The following is a 25,206-nucleotide window of genomic DNA, read 5'->3' as shown; positions in this document are numbered from 1 at the left end:
CGATGATTTAGAATTGATATCTTGGTATCTCGATGCAGAAATGATTTAAGATGAACAAATTCAACATGATTTTTCATTTGATCTACAAGCATAAGAACCATCTCCAAAGAAAGATTCCTACCATATAAGTCAAAAAGATCCACAAGACTGGGTCCCAGCAAGTCCATAACCAGAACATTATAGTATGGATAAATATAACTTATGACAAAATGAGGACTTATGCATAACCATAATGTAACGGGACCCGCAACATGAAAGATCACCCAATAGTCAATCAATAAGGACAAAGCATTAATGATGACATCACAAATGAAAGTAATAGTTGTAGATCTCCAAATGGCTGCAGGAGTAATCCAAGTCCACCTAATGAAGTTCATGGCCAAGTCTACATTGACCGAAATATCCACTCCAAGTGTCCAAAGATCTTCTAGATTTGGTATGTCAATGTTGCTGCACCAACGCCCAAAGAGAGAGATAATGGAGACAGTTGCACCTTGCCACAACGTGTCCAATATTGTTAGCCAACACAACTTCGCATGCTGGCACTGTTGTCGGTGCCTAGCCCCATAAAGCTGCATTTCATCAAACAATTTCACTGCTATAACTAAATCTCTATACTTTCCAAACTCTTCGTCAATAATCACTCCCTTTTTGGTTTCACAGTTACATCATATTGTTCCAAATTTCTAGCTCCTAAAGCCCCCAGAATTTCAGCCACAACCACCTCATTTAGATTAGTTGAATTCAAATACTCAACCAATTTTGCAAGAGATTCGTACCTTGCATTAAGAAATGCTAGTGTAGCTGCATGTTGCTTGAAAACAGTAACCATAAAGGAGTGCCGACGAGGGAATGGGATCAAATTAATTGCAAGCTTCCAGAGATACGGATTTAGTCGACTGGAAAAACACAGGCAATAAGTAACCCCTCTGGTCCCAAACATGATAGTGACCCCCAATACATGTAGACGTTGCCGAAAGTTGCAAAGAGCCATCAATTACGAGAGGTACCTCCTCTACTACATTTTCCTCACTCTTTGTTTAGCCAGGAGCCTTCTAAAAAACGATATGCACTAACCCAAGCTAAACCTTTCCAGCATTTCATCAAACATATTAGGCTCAAAGCAATCTGCGACCCCACGAAAATACTGTTTAGAAACCTCAACTCTCATCTTATCGATTTCACCATTTTTAATATACTCAACAGATGAATAGAGAAAAACTAACCACAGGACCCCACCATCTCCTCCACCATAGATTACAATATCCCTCAGTAGCAATACAACCATAAAAGAAACAAAAAACTTCTTACCTATGAGATTTTCAAGATTGATGGGTATGGTTGGAAGGGGCTTGTGAACACATTGTATTTTCCTCACTTGAAATTCAATCTGTCGTGTGGTACCTTTGCTGGGAACAGTGGGCATGGAGACTACTCCTTCGGCGTACTTCACTAGCTGGCAGCACAAGAAGTTAGGTTCCGACGCCGCTATGCACTGTACGAGCTTTTCATCTTGTAATCAAGGTGGTGATGACTGGTTCAAGTTCTGCTGCCAAAATGTCGTATGGGTTAGATAGATGGTAGTAGAGGGATTTCTTTTTCTGAGTTGCGAGACCGATCGAGGAGAGGGAAATGGTGCGTATTGGCTGGTGTGGAGAAAATGGGCGACGAATTGCCGTCGTCAATGCCATTGAATCTCGGAGCATCAGACGCATGACAACGGGCTAAGTGGTGGAATAGATCTGGTACGTCACCGCGCACTCAAGATGGAATGGAAATGAGAGCGAGTTCATCCTCTCGCCTTCGCAAGAGAAAGAAAAGAGAGCTGTCGAAGTCTTGAATGCCGTGATCGATGCCACCGGGATCAAACTCCCATATGATGGTTTGGCCTTTTTCGATTAATGGGGTCTCTGTTGCTAGTGGTGACCGACAGGAAGGAAGAAGAGAGAAAATAATTTCTGAGATGAAGAGATGGACACGAGATTCTTAGGGAAGGATCAGAGAACGGTAGGAATGGTTCGGGATTTTTGGGAACATAAGAAAGAATAAGCTGAGCGGGCTTGATTTCATTTTTTTCTTCCACAACAACTGCATCTTCCTCTTGTATATCACAGATTTAATCTTCGAATTGGTTGAAGCTTTCTTGAAAGTTGCTAGCAAAATCGTCAAGGGGTTGTTGACATACTTGGTGCATTTTGTTGTGACTCCCGAAAATCCTTCAGATGTTGTTGAAGAACATCGAAGCGTTGAAGATTGTGTTCTATTAGCTCTTTGATATTGAGTAAAGATGCGATAATTTTTTCCATTTGCATGGGTTGATAAGCCAATGCCAATGAAAGACTAGCTCTAGATACCACTTGTAACATACCTCAAGTTGCATAAAGAGAAATACAAAGAAATTGCTCACTTCGAGGAGAGCACCTCCATTGAAGAATGAAAGAAGATGATAAGAGAAGGAGAAATAATATTTTCATTAACTTTTTGAATACCCATTTTCGGTCACTACAGTGAGCATATATACTAGAGTTTTGCCAAACATCTGAAAAAGGCCTTAGCCTTGGTAAAACATGACCCCAGATTAACAACTAACGGATTGGATAAAAGGAAATAACAAGCTAACGGCCTAGCTACTCTATGGCCCACTTCCTTACATAACATAAAGGGAAACAACAAGTAAATCAATAGACCCAAACTGACCCATGGCCCATGAATTCCATTCATGGACTGTGACATTTTCTTGCTTTGAATTGCCCGTCAGCTCTTTCTACCTCATTCCAACTGCCTTATATCTATTTACCTCACTCCTTAGATTCAGTGATTGTTTGTTGCGAACTAAAGTTGAAGAGGTTAAACAGAAGGAAAAACTTGATTTTGTTGATGATACAATGGATAAGGTATTATGTCATGTTTTCTTTTTCTGCTAAGGTGTCTCTCTTGCATACTTCCTCTGTACTTGTAATAGACATGTTCTCCTAAAGCAAGCATGCACATGAAGATTACAGGTAAAAATGAGCATGAAGATAACATGTAAAACTTTGGTGAGAAAATCATATTACATCCATTATTCTTCTATCTTATTTTTCAAATTATTTTTCTTCTTTTAGGGTCCGGATTTAGTCATCCATCAAAGCAAAGAGAATTTAGATAGGATGGGTGAGTGGTGTCAAAACCATCATGCAGCTAGCGGTAAGTGGTGCATATGTTGGTTTGACACTTGTAAATTGTCTTTCTATCAGCCATATTTTCTGTGTATATCATGCAGGGAACTATAACTAATGGTTTAAAATAAATATAGGGTTGACAAAGAAAGTTCTCCACAGCACAACTTGTGAAAAGGAAGCTGAGAAGCAGGTGTGTTAGAATCTTACTAAGTGGCGAAAGTTACTCATATTGAATTTTCTCTTATTATATTTTCATTTAACTAGCATGCGAGCTTAATTTAACTACGTTCAATAGCCTTGACAGGATTATATTATCTCTCTTCATATGTAAGATATTGAGATTATAGTTCTTTTTATGCATGTCTGGAATCTTATGCTACTTGGAAGAAAATTGTATATGCCGGCTCAAGATAAGTGGGTAACATTGACATCACCTCCAATACATCATGGAACTTCCTGCCAACTACTCAATTAGTGGGTAATGTTGCCAACTCGTCCCACAAAAAACTTCTTTTGCGATCACAATTAGGCTCGCAAACACCCTCAAAAGCCCAAGAAAAACTATCTTTGACATTTCTATAGGAATAAGCCAATGTATAGTCCCCCATAGACTCCATCACTTTGTGATACCCTGCAGTAAGTATAGGAGGGTGAATGAGATCTCATATTACTTGTGAGAGAGAGGTTCTTACTCTTTACAATGATTCCAAGAGGTTTCATTGTACCATTCATTGATCATTTTGGAACATAGGCCCATATTTGGCATAGTTTTTTTCTTTTTTTTTGATAAGTAAGAAGATATTTTATTGATATAGAGATTGGCATAGCCCAAGTACACAGGAAGTATACATGTGATTACACCTATTTAGGATCTAGAAACAGTTACAAGTAAATTATGGAAGTTGAGACCATTTTTTTTTTATTGGCACCGGGTGTTCGAAACAGCGTCCCAACTAATCCCAAGGGTGCACAGGCTCTCGGCAAGGAGTTTTCCGCAAGTGCAGATCGGGTAATTCAATGGAAAAATCCCTCAGTCCGATAGCCCCTAGAGATTGTTTGCATCAAGGGGATTTGAACCTTAGACCTAGAGGGAGCATCCCTAAGCCCAAGGCCTTTACCACTTGAGCCAACTCCTATAGCAATGGCCCACATAAATAAAGTCTTCCAGAAAAATCTCTTAGACTCTTCCAAGGAGCGCTCACGATCCTCGAAATTTCTAGCATTTCTTTCACTCTAGATGCACTAAAGTAGACAAATGGGAGCCATCTTCCATACAACTGCAATCTGTAGTGTCCCCATGATCCCTCTCTAGCTAGCTAGTAGATCAACCGCCCTCCCCAACATAACCCATGCTAATCCCACTTTGCTGAAAAAGTAATTCCATATGGCCCTTGCAAACTCGCAATGTAGAAGTAAATGATCCACTGTTTCACTGCTATTTCTGCATATACAACACCAGTAAATGAGGATAACCCACGTTTCCTTAGATTATCAATGGTCATAATCTTCCCTAAGGATATTGTCCAAACAAAAAAAGTAGCCTTAGGAGGTGCTTTACTTTGCCAAATGCTCTTTCAAGGAAAGTGATTATTAGCTTGAGTAGTGAGAGTCTCATAGAAAGAGCGTACCGAAAATTTTCCTTTGTTGGAAGGCTTCCACACCAACTTATACACCAATGTATCAATAGGTCCAATGGTGTATAACAAGTTAAAGAACTCAACAAGGACACCCTACTTCCCAATCATGTGCCTCCCTAATGAGGCTAACATTCCATTGCTGCCCACCATTACTAATTTTCCACAAGTCAGCCACCAAAACATCTTGTTCCTGTACAATTATGAAAATAGAGTGATAGGTATCCTTAAGAGCCATATTTCCAACCCAAACATCATGCCAAAAATTGATTCTATTGCCATCCCCAAACACGGCCTACTGTTGCTAGAGAAAGACCACCAACCCCTCCTTGTACTCCCATACTTAGTATCAATCACCACCTTCCATAATGTTTCCCTTTAATAATTTTATCTCCACAACCATAGCCCCACTTCATATCCCCCTAACTTCATTAGAGCACCAATCCGCCACACCTCATTGGAGAGCACACCTTATCCCACCCAACTAAATGAAACTTAAACTTGTTGCCAAGTCCACTCCACAAAAAATCTCATTGGAGCTTCTCTATCTGAGAGGCAATACTAGCTGGAAGAGGAAGTAATGACAAAAAATATGTGAGAATGTTTGAGAGAATACTCTTTATTAATGTAATCCGACCTCCTTTAGACAAATACAATCTTTTCCACCTAGTTAGCCCACGCTCTATCTTCTCTAACACCTCATCCCAAATAGTCTTGGCCAATGATGCTCCCAATGGAAGGCCAAGGTACTTCATAGGCAGTGAAGAGACCACACAACCCAATATGTTGGCCAGCCCCTTGACATTGCGCATGAAACCCAAACCAACCAGCTTCATTTTAGAGAGATTTACCCTCGGGAACTGTTAAAGAAACCCACGTGATCACAATTCACCAAAACCAAGAAGCGAACTGTTGACACACAATGCCCCATCCACACCCTCCATCTCTCCCCAAAACTACATCTCCTCAACAAATAAAAAAGGAATTCTCAATTAACTAGATCATAAGCCTTCTCCATGTCTAATTTCATAAAGTACCTGTGACTCTTGACTTGATCCTGCTGTCCAAAAGTGACAAATTCATGAAAAACCCGCATGGCATCCTCTTTCATCACCTCCCAACAAGTTTGAAAAAATGCCATAGTAAAACCAGTAGGGCCCGAAGCTTTGTCCCGTTCATTTTCCTAACTACTTATTGTACCTCTTCATCTTCAAAGGGTCTCTCAAGCCAAACCATACTTGTCTGATCAATGGCCTCAAAAGATAGACCATCTAATCTAGGCCTCCAATCAAAAGGTCCCGAAAGCTACTCTTCAAACTGTCCAGCATTATGATTCTTCATCCATCTATGGTCATGGTCTCGATGACATTATTCCTCCTATGTGAGTTGGCAACCCAGTGAAAAAACTTTGTGCATTTGTCCCCCTCCCTAAGCCACAAGGCCCTTGACTTTTGCCTCTTAAGAAATCTCCTCCAGTAGGATCACCCTTTCTAATTCTGAAATGACTTGGCTTTTGCACTCTTCTTCTTCACCCTCCAATCTTTGTAACTCTTGGAGTAAGGTCTTCTTTTGATGTTCTAAATTGCCAAATACATGTTCATTCCACAACTTCAAATCCTTCTTCAAAACTTTCAATTTACCGGCGAATATGATGCTCGGAGTGCCCTGTGACTGGTATGAGCTCCACTATTTTCTAATCAATTCCACAAACCCATCAGCTTTTAGCTTCATGTTCTCGAATTTAAAGGGCCTTTGTCCCCCTTGAATGCCTCCACAATCCAACAATATAGGAAAGTGATATGAACATAATTGTGGTAGTCTTTTCTGGCATACATCTAGAAAATGCATCTCCCAAGCTGGGGATATTGTCTAATCTAGACCAGGCATGATTATCAGGCCATGTAGATGTACCCCCAATAAGAGGGATGTCCATAAGATCCATGTCGAATATGAAATCAGAGAATTCAACCATTGCATGGTTTTGTCGCCCCTCCCCAGATCTCACTCGGGAACCTTGTCACATTAAAATCCCCACCAATACATCATGGGGCATCCCACCAAGCTCTTCCCATAATAACTGCCTCTCGCTATCCAAATTAGGACCATAAACTCCAGCAAATGCCCACAAAAAACGATCTTCAGAATTTTTAAACGAACACCCCACCAAGTATTCCCCTACAAACTTATCGAGATTCTCCACCACCCTTTTATCCCACATTACCAAGACTCCACCCGATGCCCCATTCAAATCTAAATATGACCAGCCTATGTACTGACAGCCCCAAATACTCCGGATAATACTTGTGATAAGCTTCAATTTAGTCTCCATCAAACAAATGATGTCCACCTTCCATTGTCTTAACAAATATGGGTTGCAGTGGGGTGGTGAACAAATATGGAAAGGGAATGTGGACTGTATGCAGTCACATCAGATTGGTGGGTGATGACTCTGGGATAAGTTGTCATGATTTATGATGCGGAGACTGGGCATTCAAGGGAGCTTTCACGGAGGCATATGGTATCCCAAGTGTGTAGCAGACTTTAGTGGCCGAATTATTGGAATATTCCTATGGCTCTTTTCAGTGGAATATCAGTCCTTTCAGATAGCTCATTATTGGGAAGTTGAAGCCTTCACAAAATTTTTAATCTCTTGTACTTTCTAGATTATGTCTTGGTGGTGTAGATGAGACTCTATGGACACCTTCTAAGAAAGGAAAGTTTATTGTCTGATCATTCTATCTGGTTCTTATACCTTGGGATAGGAGTTCTTCTAATTTCCTTGGAGGAGTGTTTCATGGATAAAAGCACCTCTAAGAGCAATTATTTATTTATTTATTTTTTTTCGACAGCTTCCATAGGGAAGATCTTTGCCATCAATAACGTAAAGATATGTCATATCATTGTGCCTGTTTTGTGCTGTATGCAGAAAGAGGAGATAATATGTAGTCCACCTTTTACTACATTGTGAGGTTGCCAGAGCCTTATGGAACAACTTCTGTGGTAGAGTTGGGTTGTCATGGATTATGCCTAGAAGGATAGTAGACCTCTTTAGAAACTGGAGAGAGTTATACGGCATTCCCCAAATTGTAAGAGTGTCGAAGATGGCTCTTATCTGCTTAGTGTGGTGTATTTGGAGGGAAAAGAATGATAGAGCTTTTGAGGGCTCTTGGATGACCTGGATCACAAACTGGTCCAGTTTGCAGAAATCAAAATCGGAGCAAGAAAATCCCCTATTGACAATGTTCTACTCGAAACTGATAAAAATATAGGATGTGGGGTCTGTGGCTTCTTAAATATTTCAAATATTTTATGTAGATTCTCTATTTTCGCTCTGTCAATAGAAGCTGTATCTTGGGCCCGGAATAAAGATACTCCTCTATCGAGATCATGCGTATCGATGACAAGACCATGAGCAGACAATGGAAGAACTTAAAACCTTGTTCAATACTTTGTTTCTGTTGGCATCTGTTATTGATTTTAATGTGCCGAGTCTTCACGATTTCTTGTATGTTTTTCTATTCCTAAGTGTTTTCCTTGTAAACATCTTGTGTACTCGGGATAAGCCTTTTTGCTATTCGATATAATGTTCAATTGCCTTTAAAAAAATGCATTCATACTTTTGGGCCCATGAACCGCATCAATCTGGACAACCTACCACTTAACAGAAGCAAAATCAGTGTGCTTTGTTGTGCAGGTTATCTGGTGAATGGTCCTAATTTTTGGTCACAAAGGAACCTGATGGTGCCAATCTTGTATGATACAGGATTAATCACTTTATATATTTTTTAATATTCTACATGTGTGTGTTTGTACATATATATATATATATATTTTTTTTTTTTATAAGTAAGAAAGAATTTTATTCATCGAATGAAATAGGCGCAGCCCATGCATACATGAAGTATACAAAAGAAAACACCTAATTGCATTCTATAAAGAAGAAACGGAAACAGAAAATCATGAGCTGAATCTCCATTAAGCACTAAAGCTGAAAACCATTGAAATAAAGAAAACACAAAGAATTTCCAGATTTCCTCCATAGTGTGCTCATTATTAAAACATTTCTCGTTTGTACATATTGTTGATAATTACATCCCTTTCTCTCTTTCCATTCTGGCTTCACCTAGAATCAGATTTTGTAGGTTTGAGTTTTCATGCTTTACTAGGCCTTCTATTATGGTGTAAATAAAACTTCAAAATCTTGAAACTCTAGTTGAGCTGTTAATTTTCTGTTTTGGTCCTTTAGTTATTGTGATAATAAACTTGAACATTGCAGGTTATGGAATTTGTAAAGAGAAATGTTGGTACATACACACCCCTATTGGCAGGAAATTCTATTTATGTGGATTTTCTATTTCTCAAGGTACATCTTACATATTACAGTCTTTTACTATTTTTTTGTTTTTTTTTGTTCTCCAGCTGTTTGGCCATTTGAAATACATTTATAAAGTTTAATTATAAAAAAAAAAAATACATTTATAAAGCATAGTTATTTTCACTCAAGTCATGCATGCTGCACACACATTGTGATGGACATCAAAATTTCTTTGTATGATACTTATAAAAAAAAAAGTTTGCGAGTATGATTGAAGCTGGAATGAATGCCAATGTTTAGTTGTTGATAAGTGAAGTAATATGTGGGGAAGGTGATACAACTTTCCTTTCATATAACTAGGAGTGAAAAGGCTAATCATGTCAAATATATAAAACACATGCAGAATCTAAAAGACTTGATGCGCCACAATGTTCCATAAATATTCTTTTGTTTTCTTTTGCACCTCTGAATATGGCACAATTAGTTCAAATTCTTTCAAAAGCAAATGCTTTGGAATATTCCATTCTTGTAGCAGCTGAAAGAAAGAAGGGGAATCATTTAAAGGTGACCAGCTAGCGTTTATGGATGTAGAATGGCAGCCTTACTATTGAAATGCTTAGCACTGCCCCCGAAGGCAGTGCTAAGTAAGTGAAGCGTAGACTGGATTGGTGGAAGCAACTCTACCTGTGAAAAGGTCACTGGCTAACTTTGATCAAAAGCACTATATCTACTCCACCAACGTAGTACTTGTCATTATTCCCTATCCCAGATGGCACGGCAAATAGTATTGAGATGTTTCGATGGGATTTCTTGTGGAGCAATATTGCGGGTATTGCCAAGAATCATCTTGTCAACTGGACTAGGATGTGCACTTCAGTTACCTTAGGAGGGTTGAATTAGAAATTTAGGTGTTTAACCATGTCATACTGGACGTTATGACAGTTAGAGGTGGATGTCAAGTATAGAAGTATTTGGGGTTGATGGTGTTCTCAATACGTAGGAGGGCCTTCTGTGGTTGTAGTGTAGAAATTCACAAGGGTTGAGGGAAATTTTCTTACCACACTACGTTTCAGGTGAGACTTGAGAGACTGTTAGATATAGGTTTTGACATGATATGTGGTGCTGAGATAGTGGACTCATCCACTATACATTTGGAGGACTATTTTACTCCATTATTGCTAGTGTGCTGTGGAAGGGTTTTTCAAAATGGTTTGGTTTGGCTTGGCTTGGGTCATCATGCCCGGAAAAATAGTGGACCTTTTTGACTCCTGGAGAGGGCTTGGTGCCAATGCCAGCCTACAAATTGCAAATTGCAACAGTGTGGACAATGGTTCCTTGTTGCCTCAAAATTTTCTTTTTCGACAGTTTATTGGAAAAGCTTTTATAGACTTAAATTGACTTAATTTTCATGATTTTGTTGTACCTTTTTCTTCTTCTAGATAGGCGCATTTCTTGTATACATCCCATGTAGTTGGATTGCGGCTTGTGTGCCTTTTAAACTCAACTAGAAGTGCGGGACATGAACTGTGTCACCTATTATGAAAATGGCCTAACGACATGAGATGGTTTAAGGGGGAGATTGGGAAGTGGTGAATTAGATCCTACATTACTTGGGAAGGAGAAGTTCACTCTTTATAATGATTTCGAGGAGCTTCAATTGTAACCTTGGCTAATTTGTTTTGAGTATAGGCCCCATATGGATTGGACTTTTCTAGAATTGTTAAAATCACCTTCTCCTAGCATCCCTGTTTCTTTGAGTAGATTGAGAACATATCTTTGTTGGGAACTAAAAGTACCATTTTCCGCTTAACCTCTGTCGCTAAACATTTTCCTCGCTTTCTTTCATGCATTGTCTACTCCCTTTTCTTGTTCTACTGCTGGGATGTCTTCCATTTCTATTCCTACTTCTCTTAGGCATTCACTTGGATGGGTTGGAGGAAATCTATGGACGAAATGACTGCTTTGAATTGAAATGGTACATGGGATCTGGTTCCATTGCCCCTGCTAAAAAAATAATTGGATATCCATAGATGGATAGCTTCAAATACCGACTTGATGGACAAGTCAAACGTCCGGAAGCCTGATCAGTTGCAACAGGATAGGCACATACTTATGGTGTGGATTTTGAATAAACGTTTTCTCTGGTGGCTGAAGCTTCTATGTTCTATCTCTTGTTGTGCAATTTCATTAGTCATTCTATCTCTAGCATGTGTTACGGTAGTATATGTTGACAATATTGTTTTGACTGGTAATGATACCAAAAAAGTTAAAAGAGTTGAAGCAGTTTCTACAGTCCGGGTTTCATTCTTCGGATCTGTGCAAATCTAGATATTTTCCTGGTTCTAGCGTTGTTTGGTCTGGTTAGTGATACTAATATTTCTGAAGGAAGTATACTTTTGATCTTTTGCTAGATAAAAGTCTATTAGGATCCAAGCTAATTGATACTCCCAAGATTCTGAACCATAAATTAATAGTTAATCTGGGAGAGCTTATGGATGATCCAAATAAGTATGGGAGGCTGGTGGGAGTTTTAATTATCTTACTCTTAATACCTAATTGACATGTCTTATTCTGTAAATGTGGTTAGACCGCTTTGGAGATATTGAGGGTGTCACATTAGGGTTTCAGTACGATGTACTCTTAGGTATCTAAAAAAGGGTCTCTAGGATGTGGATTAATATATAAATCTAGTTGCCATTTGCGAATTGAAGGACATTCAGGTGCTGTCTGTTCTAGTTCTCTTCAGAGAGGCGATTGATCTCACTATCAATAACCGAGCCGGATTTTGCGTATAATAAGGGATTGCATATTGAAGGACATCCAAGTGTAGGCTGTTCTAGTTGACCTTCAGAGCGGCAATCTACCACGGATATTGTATGTTCTTGGGATGTAATTTAGTGGCATGGAGTAGTAGAAACAAACAGCTGCAAGATCTAGTGCTGAAGTTGCCTTTTCTTAAAAAATAAAAAAAATAAAATTTTTGATTACTTATCAAAAAAAGATCTAGCACTAAAGCATAATATTGAGCTATGTCCCACACATCTCGTCAGATTACATGGTTAATAATTTTTCTTTGGGAAGTGGATTGCACTGTGGATGCACCCCTCAAACTCTTTTATGATAATCCAGAAGTAATCTACATAGCCACAAATCTAGCTTTTCATCAACGAACTAAGAATATCGAGTAGATTGCCACGTTGTGGCAAGTTGATTGGTAGAGAAGTTTCTATCCCATAATTCTCTTGTTTCCTTATTCTTCGTTTACAAAGAAATGGTGCAAATGTATATGCATAATTTAGGGTGGAGAAGTGCAATGTTTTCCTTTTCTTTTCTTTTTTTGTTCATCCTCAGTTGCAAAACCTCCCTAAAAATTTAATTAATCATCACTTGATAATGTATATTGTCATTGTCATCAGTAATACCCAAGGCATGTTATTACTTCAACTATAGCATAAAAAGAAAATGAAAGAATTGAAAAGGCCATTGCATTGTATTTTGGTTTAACTTAAAAAATGGTTCGTACTGACCCCTACGGACACCATGTTAGTATCAATATAGTGTTTAGTTTTCAGCATGTTTGTCTTCTTACCTTTCAATGTAGCTATCTCATTGATTTACATGCACTCTATAAAGAATGTGAATTGGACCTTATAATATCAACTATCACTTGCCGATCCTGATATCAGTGGAGTCTATTGTCTTCTATTTCTAATGAGTATTGAGAACATTATTTTATAGCATGGTTTCGTGCTATTGGCTTGGTACCTGTGGATGCTTTTCCTATATTAACTTGTGGTGCGTACTTACTGCATGTTGCATTCTTTCTAATCCTAACTACGTGTCTTTGCAGAAATACATGCCAGATTTGGCTGCTCTTTTCTCTCATGTACTTGTCGATGTTAGCAGTGTGAAAGCTTTATGCATGCGGTGGTATCCTAGAGGTGAAAATCTTATGCTACCTCGATTATTGGAATTTTATTTTATTTATTGGTAAATAAGATTTTATTGATCGAAAAATAGGCAAAAGCCCAAGTACATGGATCATATACAAGAGCAACACCTAGGAGTGATGGTCTAGTAGTACAAGCCGTTAAAAGCAATTACAATCGACTATTGGAACAGTGTTAAAAAGAAAGATATAAGTTTATCCAATGGCCGCTCACAATCTTCGAAGCTTCTCTCATTCCTCTCCCTCCAAAGACACCACCATAGGCAAATTGGAATCATCTTCCACATTGTGACAATATGAGAAGTGTCTTGGAGACCTCTCCATGAAGCTAAGAGGTCGATCACCCTTGGCATCACCCAAGTTACACCCACGATAGTAAAAAAGTCATTCCACAAAGTCGTGGCAATCTCATAATATATTAGTAGATGATCAATGAATTCTCCGCTCTTTTTACACAAACAACACCAATCCATGACTATGATTCAGCGTTTCCTTAGGTTGTTGACAATGAGAATCTTCTTAAAAGAAGCTGTCCATACAGAAAATGATGCCTTTAAGGGGGCCTTTGTCTTCCAAATACTCTTCCACGGGAATGGATTTGCATTATGCTTATAGATGGATTGGTAGCAGTGTATTGTGAACTTCCCTTTCGCTGAGGGCGAGGGGCACCAAAAAAACTTGTCTTCACCTCCCCCCTCATAGGAACTGAATAGACTAGGTTGTAAAATTCAGAGATGAAGTACTCCAATCATGGACAGTTCTAAAAAATGTGACATTCCATTGGGGAGTGCCATTATATTGGTCAAGGAGGTCCACAATCGAGGCTTCCTTTATTCTTGCTATACCAAAGAAGTCTGGATAGGGTTCCTTAAGTGCCCTTTCACCACATCATATGTCATGCCAGAATATGATTCGGAACCCGTCACCTGCCTCAAAAACGGTAAAACTAGAAAATTTAGTCCATCCTCTTCTGATGTGCTTCCAGAGCCCCATCCCATTTGATCCACTCATCTAGTTCGAGCACCAATCTCCCCATGCTCTGCCATACTTTGAGTCCAAAACTGTTGTACACAAAGCTCCATGTTCTATGGGATATATCTCCATAGCCATTTGCCCAACAATGCCTTATTAAAAGGCTGCAAATTTCGGAAATCTCCTGAAATTTGGGAACAAAAGGTGGCCTATTTTACCAGATGAAATTTGAACACATCTTTCATCCCTCCCCATAGGCTGGGCTCATCCTCACATGATTATCACCTGATACTGTTAACATGTTAAAAACAAAACATGAGTTTGATACTCAGTAAGCATCTTCATTATACTGTATTCAATGGATTCTCTCAACTCTGATGCCTTACAATTGACTAGGATTTTTGAGCTGTTCAATAGGTCTTGCTTCCTATCCCTTTTTCTACTCAAATTGGTGCATGTAAGCCAATGGTAATTGGTCTACTTCAGTTTTTTATCGCACGATAACATATTATCTGCTATGATGCATTCTGCATTAAGATGTTGGATACTATGGAGGTTTAATTAGCAAAGTGGAAAACAGATATTTGTGAGGGTTGATGTCGTAATTTCCCCTTTCTGGATTCTACAAATATTTGAGAGGGGCACTTGACTAATGAATCCTAGTTCTTATGGTGTCTGGATTCAGACCCTACGGGAGAAAGGGTCACTTGACTGATGAATCCTAATTTGATATCTTGTTTGATATGTGGTATTACATGATTCCTTGACAGGATGTTGCTGTTTTGACCCTTGGTAAGAAAAGTTGATTTATACTTTGTAATTTCTGCTGCCTTCTAATCTTTTTTATTTTGGGTTGGTTAGTATCATGGGTGACTGGTCAGTCATTCTCCTCCCTTCCCATTAGTTTTAATTAGTGTATGGGCACAACTGGGCATTCGTCATTGGGGTTCTTCAGCCTTGTCCATACTTTAAGCTTGGTAAAGCGGTGTGTTCATTTAGTTATCAATATTTTCACAGATCAGAAGAAAGCTCCTTCAAAGGAAAATAAACATAGAGCCATGGATGATATCAGAGAAAGCATAATGGAACTTAAATACTACAAGGAGAATATTTTCAAAGCATCCAAATCTAGGAAGTGACGCAAACGGGAAATTGCTGCAGCTGGATTCTTTTTATGGAAAGTTTCAATTTCAAATTCCTTCATCATCACTAACTTTTCTCAAGAAGGGTTCCAGTCAGGTGTAAATTCTTCGGCTTATTGTTGGTTTTACAATCTCAGATTCTAAATTGATTTTGGATTCAAACCAGACATATGGCAGTTCCATGATAATTTATGCAAAGCTACGGCCATTTCATGGGCTGTATTTTGATTTCTATGATTAATGCTTCAACATTGGAAGTTTTTAATTCCTACTTGTTGGCAGTAATACTCACTATTTTTCTTTCTCACGCTAGTCCTAAATAGGCAGATTCTCTTCTCTCTTCTATATTTAAATATCTTGCAAGTAATCATAAATGTCTACGTGAATGCATTCTCAGGTTACTTTGCTGTTGGTTGAATAAATAAATTTTGGTGTTATTGGACATTCAACGACATATCAATCTTTCAAAAGCACTCAATTTCATGGATAACCTATCAAGCTGCACAATATGCGATGCATATGCGGTCCCGAGTCCCAGGGAAATTCTAGTATATATTTTTTTATCTCCTGGGAGTGGATTTTAAGTAAGAATAATACGACTAGATAAAATTAAGGCTGCACGTTAAATAAAAGAAACTTCAACTGCTACTAAAACGGAGGATACAAAAAATACCGTGAAGGGGAATTCGACTCACAAGGTTTGAATCGGGTTGCAACAGAATGGTAAAGATTTAGTTAGGAGGCTAAACGTGATGGCACCGCAAGTCTAAAACACCGTATTTACATTAATACATTTTCAGAATGGGTAATATAATACACCTATACCTCCTTTACTACTGCTTTGCTATCTAGTTATTTTTTTTCCTCTTTGTTATTTAAATCTACATTAAAAATTTCAGAATATAACTTTCTTGCATAATTTAGAAGAAAAAAAAATTTTAATCAATCAATGTAATAATATAATTTAATTAAAAATCAATTCAATTTTATAAAAGTTGATGGTTATTTTAAAAATTGATGGTCAAAGAGCAAAAGGAAAAAAATAGCTGGGTAGTAAAACTGTAATAAAGGAAACGTACGGCTATCATTACCCTTTCACAATATCTACAAACCACTTCATTCCTTAAATACTTATGGTCGCCTATCTAATATTTACAAATATAGCTTCCATAAATGGACAGGTTTACAACATGAAATAGGCCTTTACGGCTATTGCTTGGGTTAGGTTGGCTCTTCCTCTTCGAGTATCACTTTTAGATCTACTTCTGTACCAAAGTCTACAGTTTTGATAACATAACTGTAAGCAGGTTGGGCAGTTATGACAAGACCACTAATGTGAGGAACCGTTTGACGTGAAACGGAATAGACCATTCTTGAGTTGAGTGGAAGGCAAAAGATAAGAAATACTCTGTGGTCTAGGGAAAGCAGTAGCGGGACATATAAAATGCAGCTAGTCCAACATCTAGATGAGCAAGCACCTTGTTGGAGGCTGGTTGATATGTTCCAAAGCGAGGTCGAGATGAGTTTCTCGACCACGGTAGGCGAGCTAGAAAAGTCGCCTACTGTAAAGGCAAGAATGTGGAGTTGAAGAGGCTAGTGAACTCAGATGAGACAAGAGTTACCCGCCCAAGGCGAGATAAGATTGCTCACCTAGGATGAGTAACAATCAAGGATTGACCAACCTAGACATGAGGACTTTGCGAGATAACATAGAAGGGCTAAAAAATGTGATAGTGTGATGGGCACCAACAAGGACCTAGTCTTAAAGATCATTTCCAAGTTCCAGATGGGCCAATTACAAGGTCAAGAGCCAAGAAAATCAAGGAAGTAATGCAAGAATTGATGCAATCCATTTGAGATGGGTTTAGCAAGAGCCCAACATTCAAGATGAGCTTAAAGGATGAAGATCTAATTTTGATTCATTTGATAAGCTATGGAAGAGGGCAACAACATGACTTAAAGGCTTTGGGCACTTGAAGACTTTCAACTTGTTTAATTCATTTAAAAGACTTATTTTAATAGTTTAGAATAATTGAGTTTATTATGGGAAAGACTTAAGGGGGGCCTATGCAAGGACATGTTAGGAAAGTTATTATTTTATTGAACTAGGGTTTCAAGAAGTTACTGTAGCAAGTATTGTAGCTGCACTGTAGATGTGACACTATTCACTCAAGGGGCATTTTTGAAAGATGGGAATTTATTTTGGCTAGGGTTTAATTAGATTTTGCTTTAAATACTCTTTGTAGCCTCATGTTAAGAAGTTTATGAAATTTGATGAATTTACTCATTGTGACTTGAGTTTACTTCTCATATTCTTGATTGAACTTTTGAACTTATCAAAAGTAAATCACAACTTTTGTGGCGTTCCTCCTTGTAATCTGAGTTATTGAGACAAATTCTTCAACATGTTTACATTCTAATATAATCTAGGTTCTTGAAACGAGTTCTCAACAGGTATAGGTTCTCCATCCATTGACTTGATTTTGGCTTTCTTGGGTGAGTTTATTGAGACAAATTCTTCAACAGGTTTACATTCTAATATAATCTAGGTTCTTGAAACGAGTTCTCAACAGATATAGGTTCTCCATCCATTGACTTGATTTTGGCTTTCTTGGGTGAGTTTTCAAATTGATTGTAGGCTCAAGGGATTCCACTCCTACAGGTTCATATGGTATTAGAGACAGGTTTCCAATCAGGTTTTATTCTATCTTTTAATTCTTGCATCTTTAATTTTGATTCTAGAGTTTCATTGTTTTAGGGTTGGAAAAAAAAAAAAAAAGAAACAAAATGTAGGTTGACAAAATTCTTAGGATTTTTGATTTGGCTGAAATTTGCATCACCTAGGGTTTCAAAATTCTAGGGTTTCTTGCATATCTAAGTTTGTCAATTGCTTGGAGTGTCGTTCCATTGATTCACTTCTATTTCATTGTCAATTCTTGTGTGTTTGAATTCAATTGCTTGATTTTCACAATTGAGTATTGTTGTTTGTGATTTAATTAGAGCAAAGAAAAGAAAAGAAAGGAAAAGAAAAGAAAAGAAAAAAAATTGAAAAAAAAAATAAAAGAAGAAGAAGAAGAAGAAGAAGATAAAAAAAGGTAGCATATTCAAAGGTTGTTGCATAGTTACAACAAAGAGAAGGAAATATATTTATTGATTGAGCTTTATCATCACAGGGGTTCAATACATCTTTCAAGTTGGTATCTTGTTTTATAATTACTATTTTCCTCGTATAAATTCATTGAGTCTCGTATCATTTTATTTCTTATTTTTTGTTCTTATTTCTTGGATCTATATTATTGGTTGGAATAATATAAAGTTGTATTGTCTTGATTTTAGTTCAACTAGTTCTTAAAAAACTTGAGCAGGAAAACTATTGAGGTAAAAGACAAGAGAGTGTGAAACTATTATCGGGAAAAAAATCAATTAAGAGTGAAATACGAGTGGAGTGTCATTATTCGAGTGTAAACATGTAAGAGAGTGTGTAAGATTTTCCACTAACATTCTTTTTATGTAGCACATTAGGATGTTTCATAGGAGTGACTCATCACCAAAGAGGATGACATATAACTCATCATTTGTGTTGCAAGTCATGCAACAACAGTTTGAGCAGTTGAACTTGGTGTTGGGTGAAGTGAGGGAAATGATGGATCATCAAGATACGGTAATTAAAAATCTACAGAGCAGGAGAGATAGGAGATGACGTGAGTCTAGTGTTGAAAATGGGTGTGAGAAAGAAGAGTATGGTGATTCTCTTGTTACTAGGCATGCACTCAATACACAAATTAAGATAGATGATACAGAGCAGCAGAGCGAAAATTTTTTTTATACTAGATGTCACATCAACAAAAAAGTATGTAGTATGATCATTGATTTGAGGAGTTATATTAATTTGGCTAGCACTACTTTAGTTGAGAAATCGAATTTACCTACCTTGAAACACCCTAGACTATACATGTTGCAGTAGTTGAGTGATTGTGGGGAGGTTAGGGTAAATAAGTAGGATATGGTCCTTTGTGATGCAGTGCCTATGCATGCTGTCCATATTTTGTTAGGGAAACCGTGGCCGTATGATAGAAAAGTGATCCATGATAGGTTAAGGAACATGTACAATTTTGAAAAGGATGAAAAAAATGATTAAACTTGCTCCTTTAACTCCAACACAAGTCCATAGGGACCAATTAAAACTGAAAAGTGAGGTTGCTCAAAAAAGAAAGAGTGAAAATGAGAGTAATCAAAAAAGAAAAAATGAAAAAGAGATTGAGCTAAAAAACAAGAGTGAAAGTGAGATTGAGTTAAAAAGTAAGAGTGAAGGTGAGATTGAGAAAAAAAGAAATAGTGAGGCCAAAAAGGAGAGAAAAATGAGAGAGAAAAAAGATGAGGGTGAGACTGAAATCTCAAGAAAAAGAGAGAACGAGTTGAAAAACAATTGTAAGGCCGAGAGTGCAAAAAAAGAGGAGTGTGAAAGGGAAAAAGAGAGTGAAAAGGAAAAAGAGAGTGAGAGGAAAAAAGAGAATGATGCTGAAACATCAAGAAAAAGAGAGAGTGAAAAAGAAAATAGAGAGGCGGTTGAGAGTCAAGAAAAAAGAATAGTGCCACGAGAGGAAGAAGAAATGGAGATTGAAGAGAGAAACAGAAAAACAAAACTAAGTTTTTATGCTAAGGCAAGTTTTTATACTAACAAAATTAACGACTCTTTGCCTAGTGTTGTTGTTTCTTTGTTGTAGGGATATGAGGTCATGATTCCTAGTGGTGTGTTTAGTGGATTGCCACCTATTAGAGAGATAGAACAATACATTAATTTTGTGCCAGGTGCGACAATCCCTACCCGAGCTTTCATTGAAGAACATGAGTCCTTAATGCACTTGAAGGGACAAGGTAAGTTGAATAGAATGCATGCCAAGTGGGTGCAATTCATTGAGACATTTCCTCATGTAATCAAGTACACACAAGGTAAGAAGAATTTTATGGTTGATGTTTTAGCAAGAAGGTATGTCTTTGTCATCATTTTAGATGCAAAGTTATTGAGACTTGAATATGATAAGAAATTGTATGTTAATGATGATGGCTTGGCTAGTATATATGGAGTACGTGAGAAAGCCTCATTTGGTAAGTTTCATAAACTAGATTGGTACTTGTTTAGAGATAATAGACTTTGTGTGCCTACTAGTTTTATGCTTAAGTTGCTTGTGTGTGATAAACATGGTGGTTTGTTGGGTAGCTTTGGTGTAAGGAAGACTTTTGATGTGTTGCATGAATGTTTGTGGGAGTATCATTTGCCATACATTGACTTATTACATGATCTTTTGTAGAAGTATCATTTGTCATTCATTAACGTGATGCATGAACGTTTGGGGAGTATTGCTTGCCATTCATTGAGTTTACATACAATTGGAGTGGTCATTCTGGTATAAGGAAAACTTTATGTGTGTTGCATAAACGTTTGTGCTAGTATCATTTGCCATACATTGACTTGTTGCTGAAACGTTTGCGAGAGTATCATTTGCATTTCATTGAGTTGCATATAATTGGAGTGGTCATTTTGGTATAATGAGTAAATTTTGCCATTCATTGAGTTTACACATATAATTGGAGTGTTCATGCTACTACTCAATTTTCACATTTTGAAATTGTTTATAGACTTAATCCATTTACTTCTTTAGCTTTAATGCCCTTACCAGCTGATGACAAGAGTAGCTTGGATGAACTATTTCGAATTCTTGAACAAATTAATGATAATGCATATCAAGTGGATCTTTCAGGTAAGTATCATGTTTATGTTATTTTCAATGTTACTAACCTTTGTCCCTTTGATCTAGATGGAGATTCGAGGTTGAATCCTTTTTAGGAGAGAGGGAATGATGGGCACCAATATGAACCTAGTCTTAAAGATCATTTGCAAGTTCCAGATGGACCAATTACAAAGTCAAGAGCCAAGAAGATCAAGGAGCCAATGCAAGGATTGATGCAATCCACTTGGGACGAGTTTAGTATGAGCCCAACATTCAAGATGGGCTTGAAGGATGAAGATCCAGTTTTGATTCATTTGATAAGCTATAGAAGAGGGCAACATCATGACTTAAAGACTTTAGGCACTTGAAGGCTTTCAACTTGTTTAATTCATTTAAATGACTTATTTTATTAGTTTAGAATAATTGAGTTTTTTATGGGAAGGATTTAAAGGGGGCCTATGCAAGGGCATGTTGGAAAAGTTATTATTTTATTAAACTAGAGTTTCAAGAAGTTACTACAGCGAGTACTATAGCCGCACTGTAGACGCGAGACTATTCACTCAAGGGGCATTTTTGGAAGATGAAGATTTATTTTGGCTAGGGTTTAATTAGGTTTTACTTTAAATACTCTTTGTAGCCTCATGTTAAGAAGTTTATAAAATTTGATAAATTTATTCATTATGAGTTGAGTTTACTCCTCTTATTCTTGATTAAAATTTTGAACTTATCAAAGGTAAATGACAACCTTTGCGATGTTCCTCCTTATAATCTGGGTTCTCGAAAGAGGTTCTTCAATGGGTCTACATTTTAATATAATCTAGATTCTTGAAACGAGTTCTCAATGGGTCTAGGTTCTCCATCCATTGACTTGATTTTGATTTTCTTGGGTGAGTTTTCAAATTGATTGTAGGTTCAAGGGATTCCACTCATACGAGTTCATATCATAGTGTCGTAAGCAGAAGTCCACACTTTATCTGAAGGGTCACATCCAAAGTGGTTCAATAATGAAAGGTGAAGGCTTACGAATCACGTTGTATGATGTAGCAATACAACTCGAGCCACACTTAAGGAAAGTCAGAAGACCAAGCGTGCAGACCATGCTTGACAGTCTGTCTCTGTCATCTTGTAGTGTGACAGAGATGGATTGAAAGAAATTCTTATTGCAAATCTGGAGTAAAAAATCGGTTAGAAAAGAAATCTAACAATCTCACTCTATTTAAAGGACCTAGATGTGGGATAAGTTCTCACATTTGAGACTTTATTCACCAAGAGCTCATGAATCCAGCTAATTAGAAAAGCAAGGAGTGCAAGGGAAACGAAAGAACTTCCGACATAGGAATGTAAGTTAGCTTCTAAGACACTACTGGGTAATGTGGGGTGAATATTGCCTGTAAAAGGCATTGCATTATTTCTGTAACTTCTCCCCTCATTCTACAAGCATGAATATATATTTCAATCATTAAGTTTATATCTATATTTACTCACTGATTTTTAATGTTTTCAATACCTGATTCTAAAATCTTATGTGGGAACCTATTATCTCGGTGTGATAATGTTCCTATCTGAGTGAGAGGTTGTTTTCGTGAGTCTATATTCATAGGACGAGACTGAGAATTTCCCAGCATACATCACACGAGAAGGAGAATGCCTCGTGGGGAGTGGAGTGGAACAGTGTCTTATTTGGCCAAACCTGATAGTCAAGATGTGGGATCTCTCAGTGTATCACGTGGTGGTGTCCTCAACTTGGTTGGCTTGGTAGAAGCATCCTCGGTGCAACAAGTTTCTCTGTGTGACAAATACCTGCATGTGTGATGAATATCTATGTGATGAGCACCTATGTGGTGGAAGAATTTTACTGGGTTGAAATAGGCTGAATACTGATTTTTACAGGTTTTATACTGATTTGGGGATGGATTATTCCTCGCCATAATATTACTATTGTGTTTTTATGTATTTTGCATAAAGAAAGGGCAATGTACTGGGAGGGTGATTCCTCGCCATGCTTATGTATATACATACTAATTGAGAGGGTGACTTCTCATCATGTTTAACGAATGCTCTTGCTGTAAGAGTGATGGTGATTCCTTGCCACGCATATATGTGTTCGTCCAGTGTTCTCATGAAAGGTTTTATCTTTGGTAGCATTATCTCTCATTATTAATCTCGTCATAGCCGTTTAGCCTACTTATGGTTTCGTTCACGAGACCACAGACTTTGATGGAGGATCAGACCCTAGTATGACGCTTAAGGAAGAAGAGTTAATTTTGCCCGAGTCCTTATTACGGACACTAATACCCGCCTTAGTACCAGTACCTACCGTAGCAACTTTGTGCCTTCAATTAAGATGTACAATATTAAGTTTGGTGACTATTTGTAATCGTTCTGCCACCTTATGGAGACTAACCTTGTGTACTTTGGATAATGTAATATTTTGAGGTTTTCATGAAGGGTGAGAAGCCCTTTTTCTAAAGTTTAGTATTATGGTACTTAATTGTTAATGTTGTCACCGCATTGTGTTCTGATTAAATTCCATTTTCATAAGTTAAACATCTTATACATGTACTTCCCTCTGGCAAATTACACACCTAATTCAATTGTTAATGTTGCCACTGCAATGACCCTCTTCTCAAACACGTAAAACCCATAACACTAACCACTTAGTAGTTCACAATCATCACATAGATATTCCTCACACAAAACATCCATCACTTGATGGGCAAATAGGGGATGAGTCGGTCCATCTTTTGAAATTGAGGAATCTCTCCCACCCGACGAACATGGTGCAAGTCAATTTGCTTATACCCCAATACAAGTTGACACTCACACATAGATATACATGTTGCACTGAAGAGTGTCTACCCGACCAACTAACTCGAAGACACCAACATATGATACATCCAGGGATTCTTCATTTCGTCGATTAGGTGAAAAGTCCTTTATCACCTTGTGCCATGACGTGTTAGTTAGGCTTTCTACATAAGGTGCTTGCCCATACATAGGATATCGGCAATTCGCAGCACCCTCGACTATATTTCACATAATGGTTTGTCATCTTTCCTTCCACTCAACTCCATTGGTGGTCTCTCCTAATGCTTTGGCGTGACCCTCACAAGTAGACTGTGCATCTATTTTTTAGGCAAGCTGTAGGGACATATGAGTCTTGTCCCCTCTATTCAGTCCTACCATTCTTCAATCCAGTGTATGCATGGACGACGACCTAGATTCACAATTAATCCTTTAGCCAATCGAAGATGAGAGCGGTCAGGACCATGACTAATAGTGCTACACATATGTGATGCTCCCAATCCCCCGCTTGAGATGGAACAAAGACTTAGAGCGTCGGGATATGTAACACAAAGTTACATATCCCCATTCATGACAGTTAATATGCAATGCATCCTAGTATGCAACTAGCAGTATGCAATAATCGCAGCGGAAATTAAATGTTAAGGTGAAAAATATGCCAAAATAACTAAAACATCTCAACTTCATTAGATAATCGTCATGCTTGAAATACTAAAGTAGCATAGATACAAAGTCATATCATTATCTTAATATGATCTAAAGCATAAAGGACTTGGGCTATGAACATCAAAATTAAGTTTAGCTTCCTCTCCAAATCCAACTCCTCTTCAATCATGCAAATCCAGTGCTCCATCAATCTCGTCCTAATCGATTCCTGACACAACTTCTATCCTTCCGAGTGAAACGATAGTGGTCACATAAAAGGGTGAGATTTACTCGAAATCTCAGTAAGTTAAACAACTAACTAACACAAAGATAAATCAATCATGAAAATGATAAATATGCAATGCATGAAATGTAGAAAATGTCTCCCATCCAGATTCCTCAACATCTTTAAAAAAAAAAAATGAAGACATGGGTTTTTACTCATTAAGTAATTTCATCATTATTTTTTTTAAAGACATAACTTCTTCATAAAAATTTCATCATCATAGACTTACATCATTATCTTAATGAATAACATAACGTGTAATAATGTCACAGTTCCCCATATACACTGTGAGTACCAGCCGGTGACCGTAGTATAACTTACGTTGAAACTATGTTGTTTATAAACTCGTTCTCAATGCACTGGTAAATAACATAACATTATAAAAATCATAACATGTACACCCACCAGCGTTAGGTGTCATAACATGTTGACTTCGCTTTGGTGTTTTTTAAAGAGAACTCATTCAAAGCCTGTTGATTGTTCTTCGTCAACCTAGGTGTTACCACTCCATTACTAAATCTTCCAGAGTGGACAGAGGAGTTCCACTAGGATAATTCCCCATCCTATC

General features: G+C 37.6%; 1 protein-coding gene across 2 annotated transcripts in view; it reads left to right on the top strand.

Moving 5' to 3' along the window:
- LOC121239228 (oligoribonuclease) overlaps positions 1–15,404 on the top strand; it is a 42,667-nt gene extending 27,263 nt beyond the window's left edge. For both annotated transcript variants that reach the window (XM_041136410.1, XM_041136411.1), the window contains 5 exons: positions 3,105–3,186; positions 3,296–3,351; positions 9,072–9,158; positions 12,961–13,051; positions 15,049–15,404. In XM_041136410.1, coding sequence (XP_040992344.1) covers positions 3,105–3,186; positions 3,296–3,351; positions 9,072–9,158; positions 12,961–13,051; positions 15,049–15,170 — 438 coding nt within the window. In that variant the 3' untranslated portion in view covers positions 15,171–15,404. The remainder of the gene's footprint in view (positions 1–3,104; positions 3,187–3,295; positions 3,352–9,071; positions 9,159–12,960; positions 13,052–15,048) is intronic.
- The last annotated feature ends 9,802 nt before the right edge of the window (positions 15,405–25,206 follow it).

This window comes from Juglans microcarpa x Juglans regia, chromosome 7D (genome assembly GCF_004785595.1).
Source record: "Juglans microcarpa x Juglans regia isolate MS1-56 chromosome 7D, Jm3101_v1.0, whole genome shotgun sequence".
Classification (NCBI taxonomy): domain Eukaryota; kingdom Viridiplantae; phylum Streptophyta; class Magnoliopsida; order Fagales; family Juglandaceae; genus Juglans; species Juglans microcarpa x Juglans regia.
Note: the sequence above shows the minus strand (reverse complement) of the source record. Positions and strands in the feature narration are given on the sequence as shown.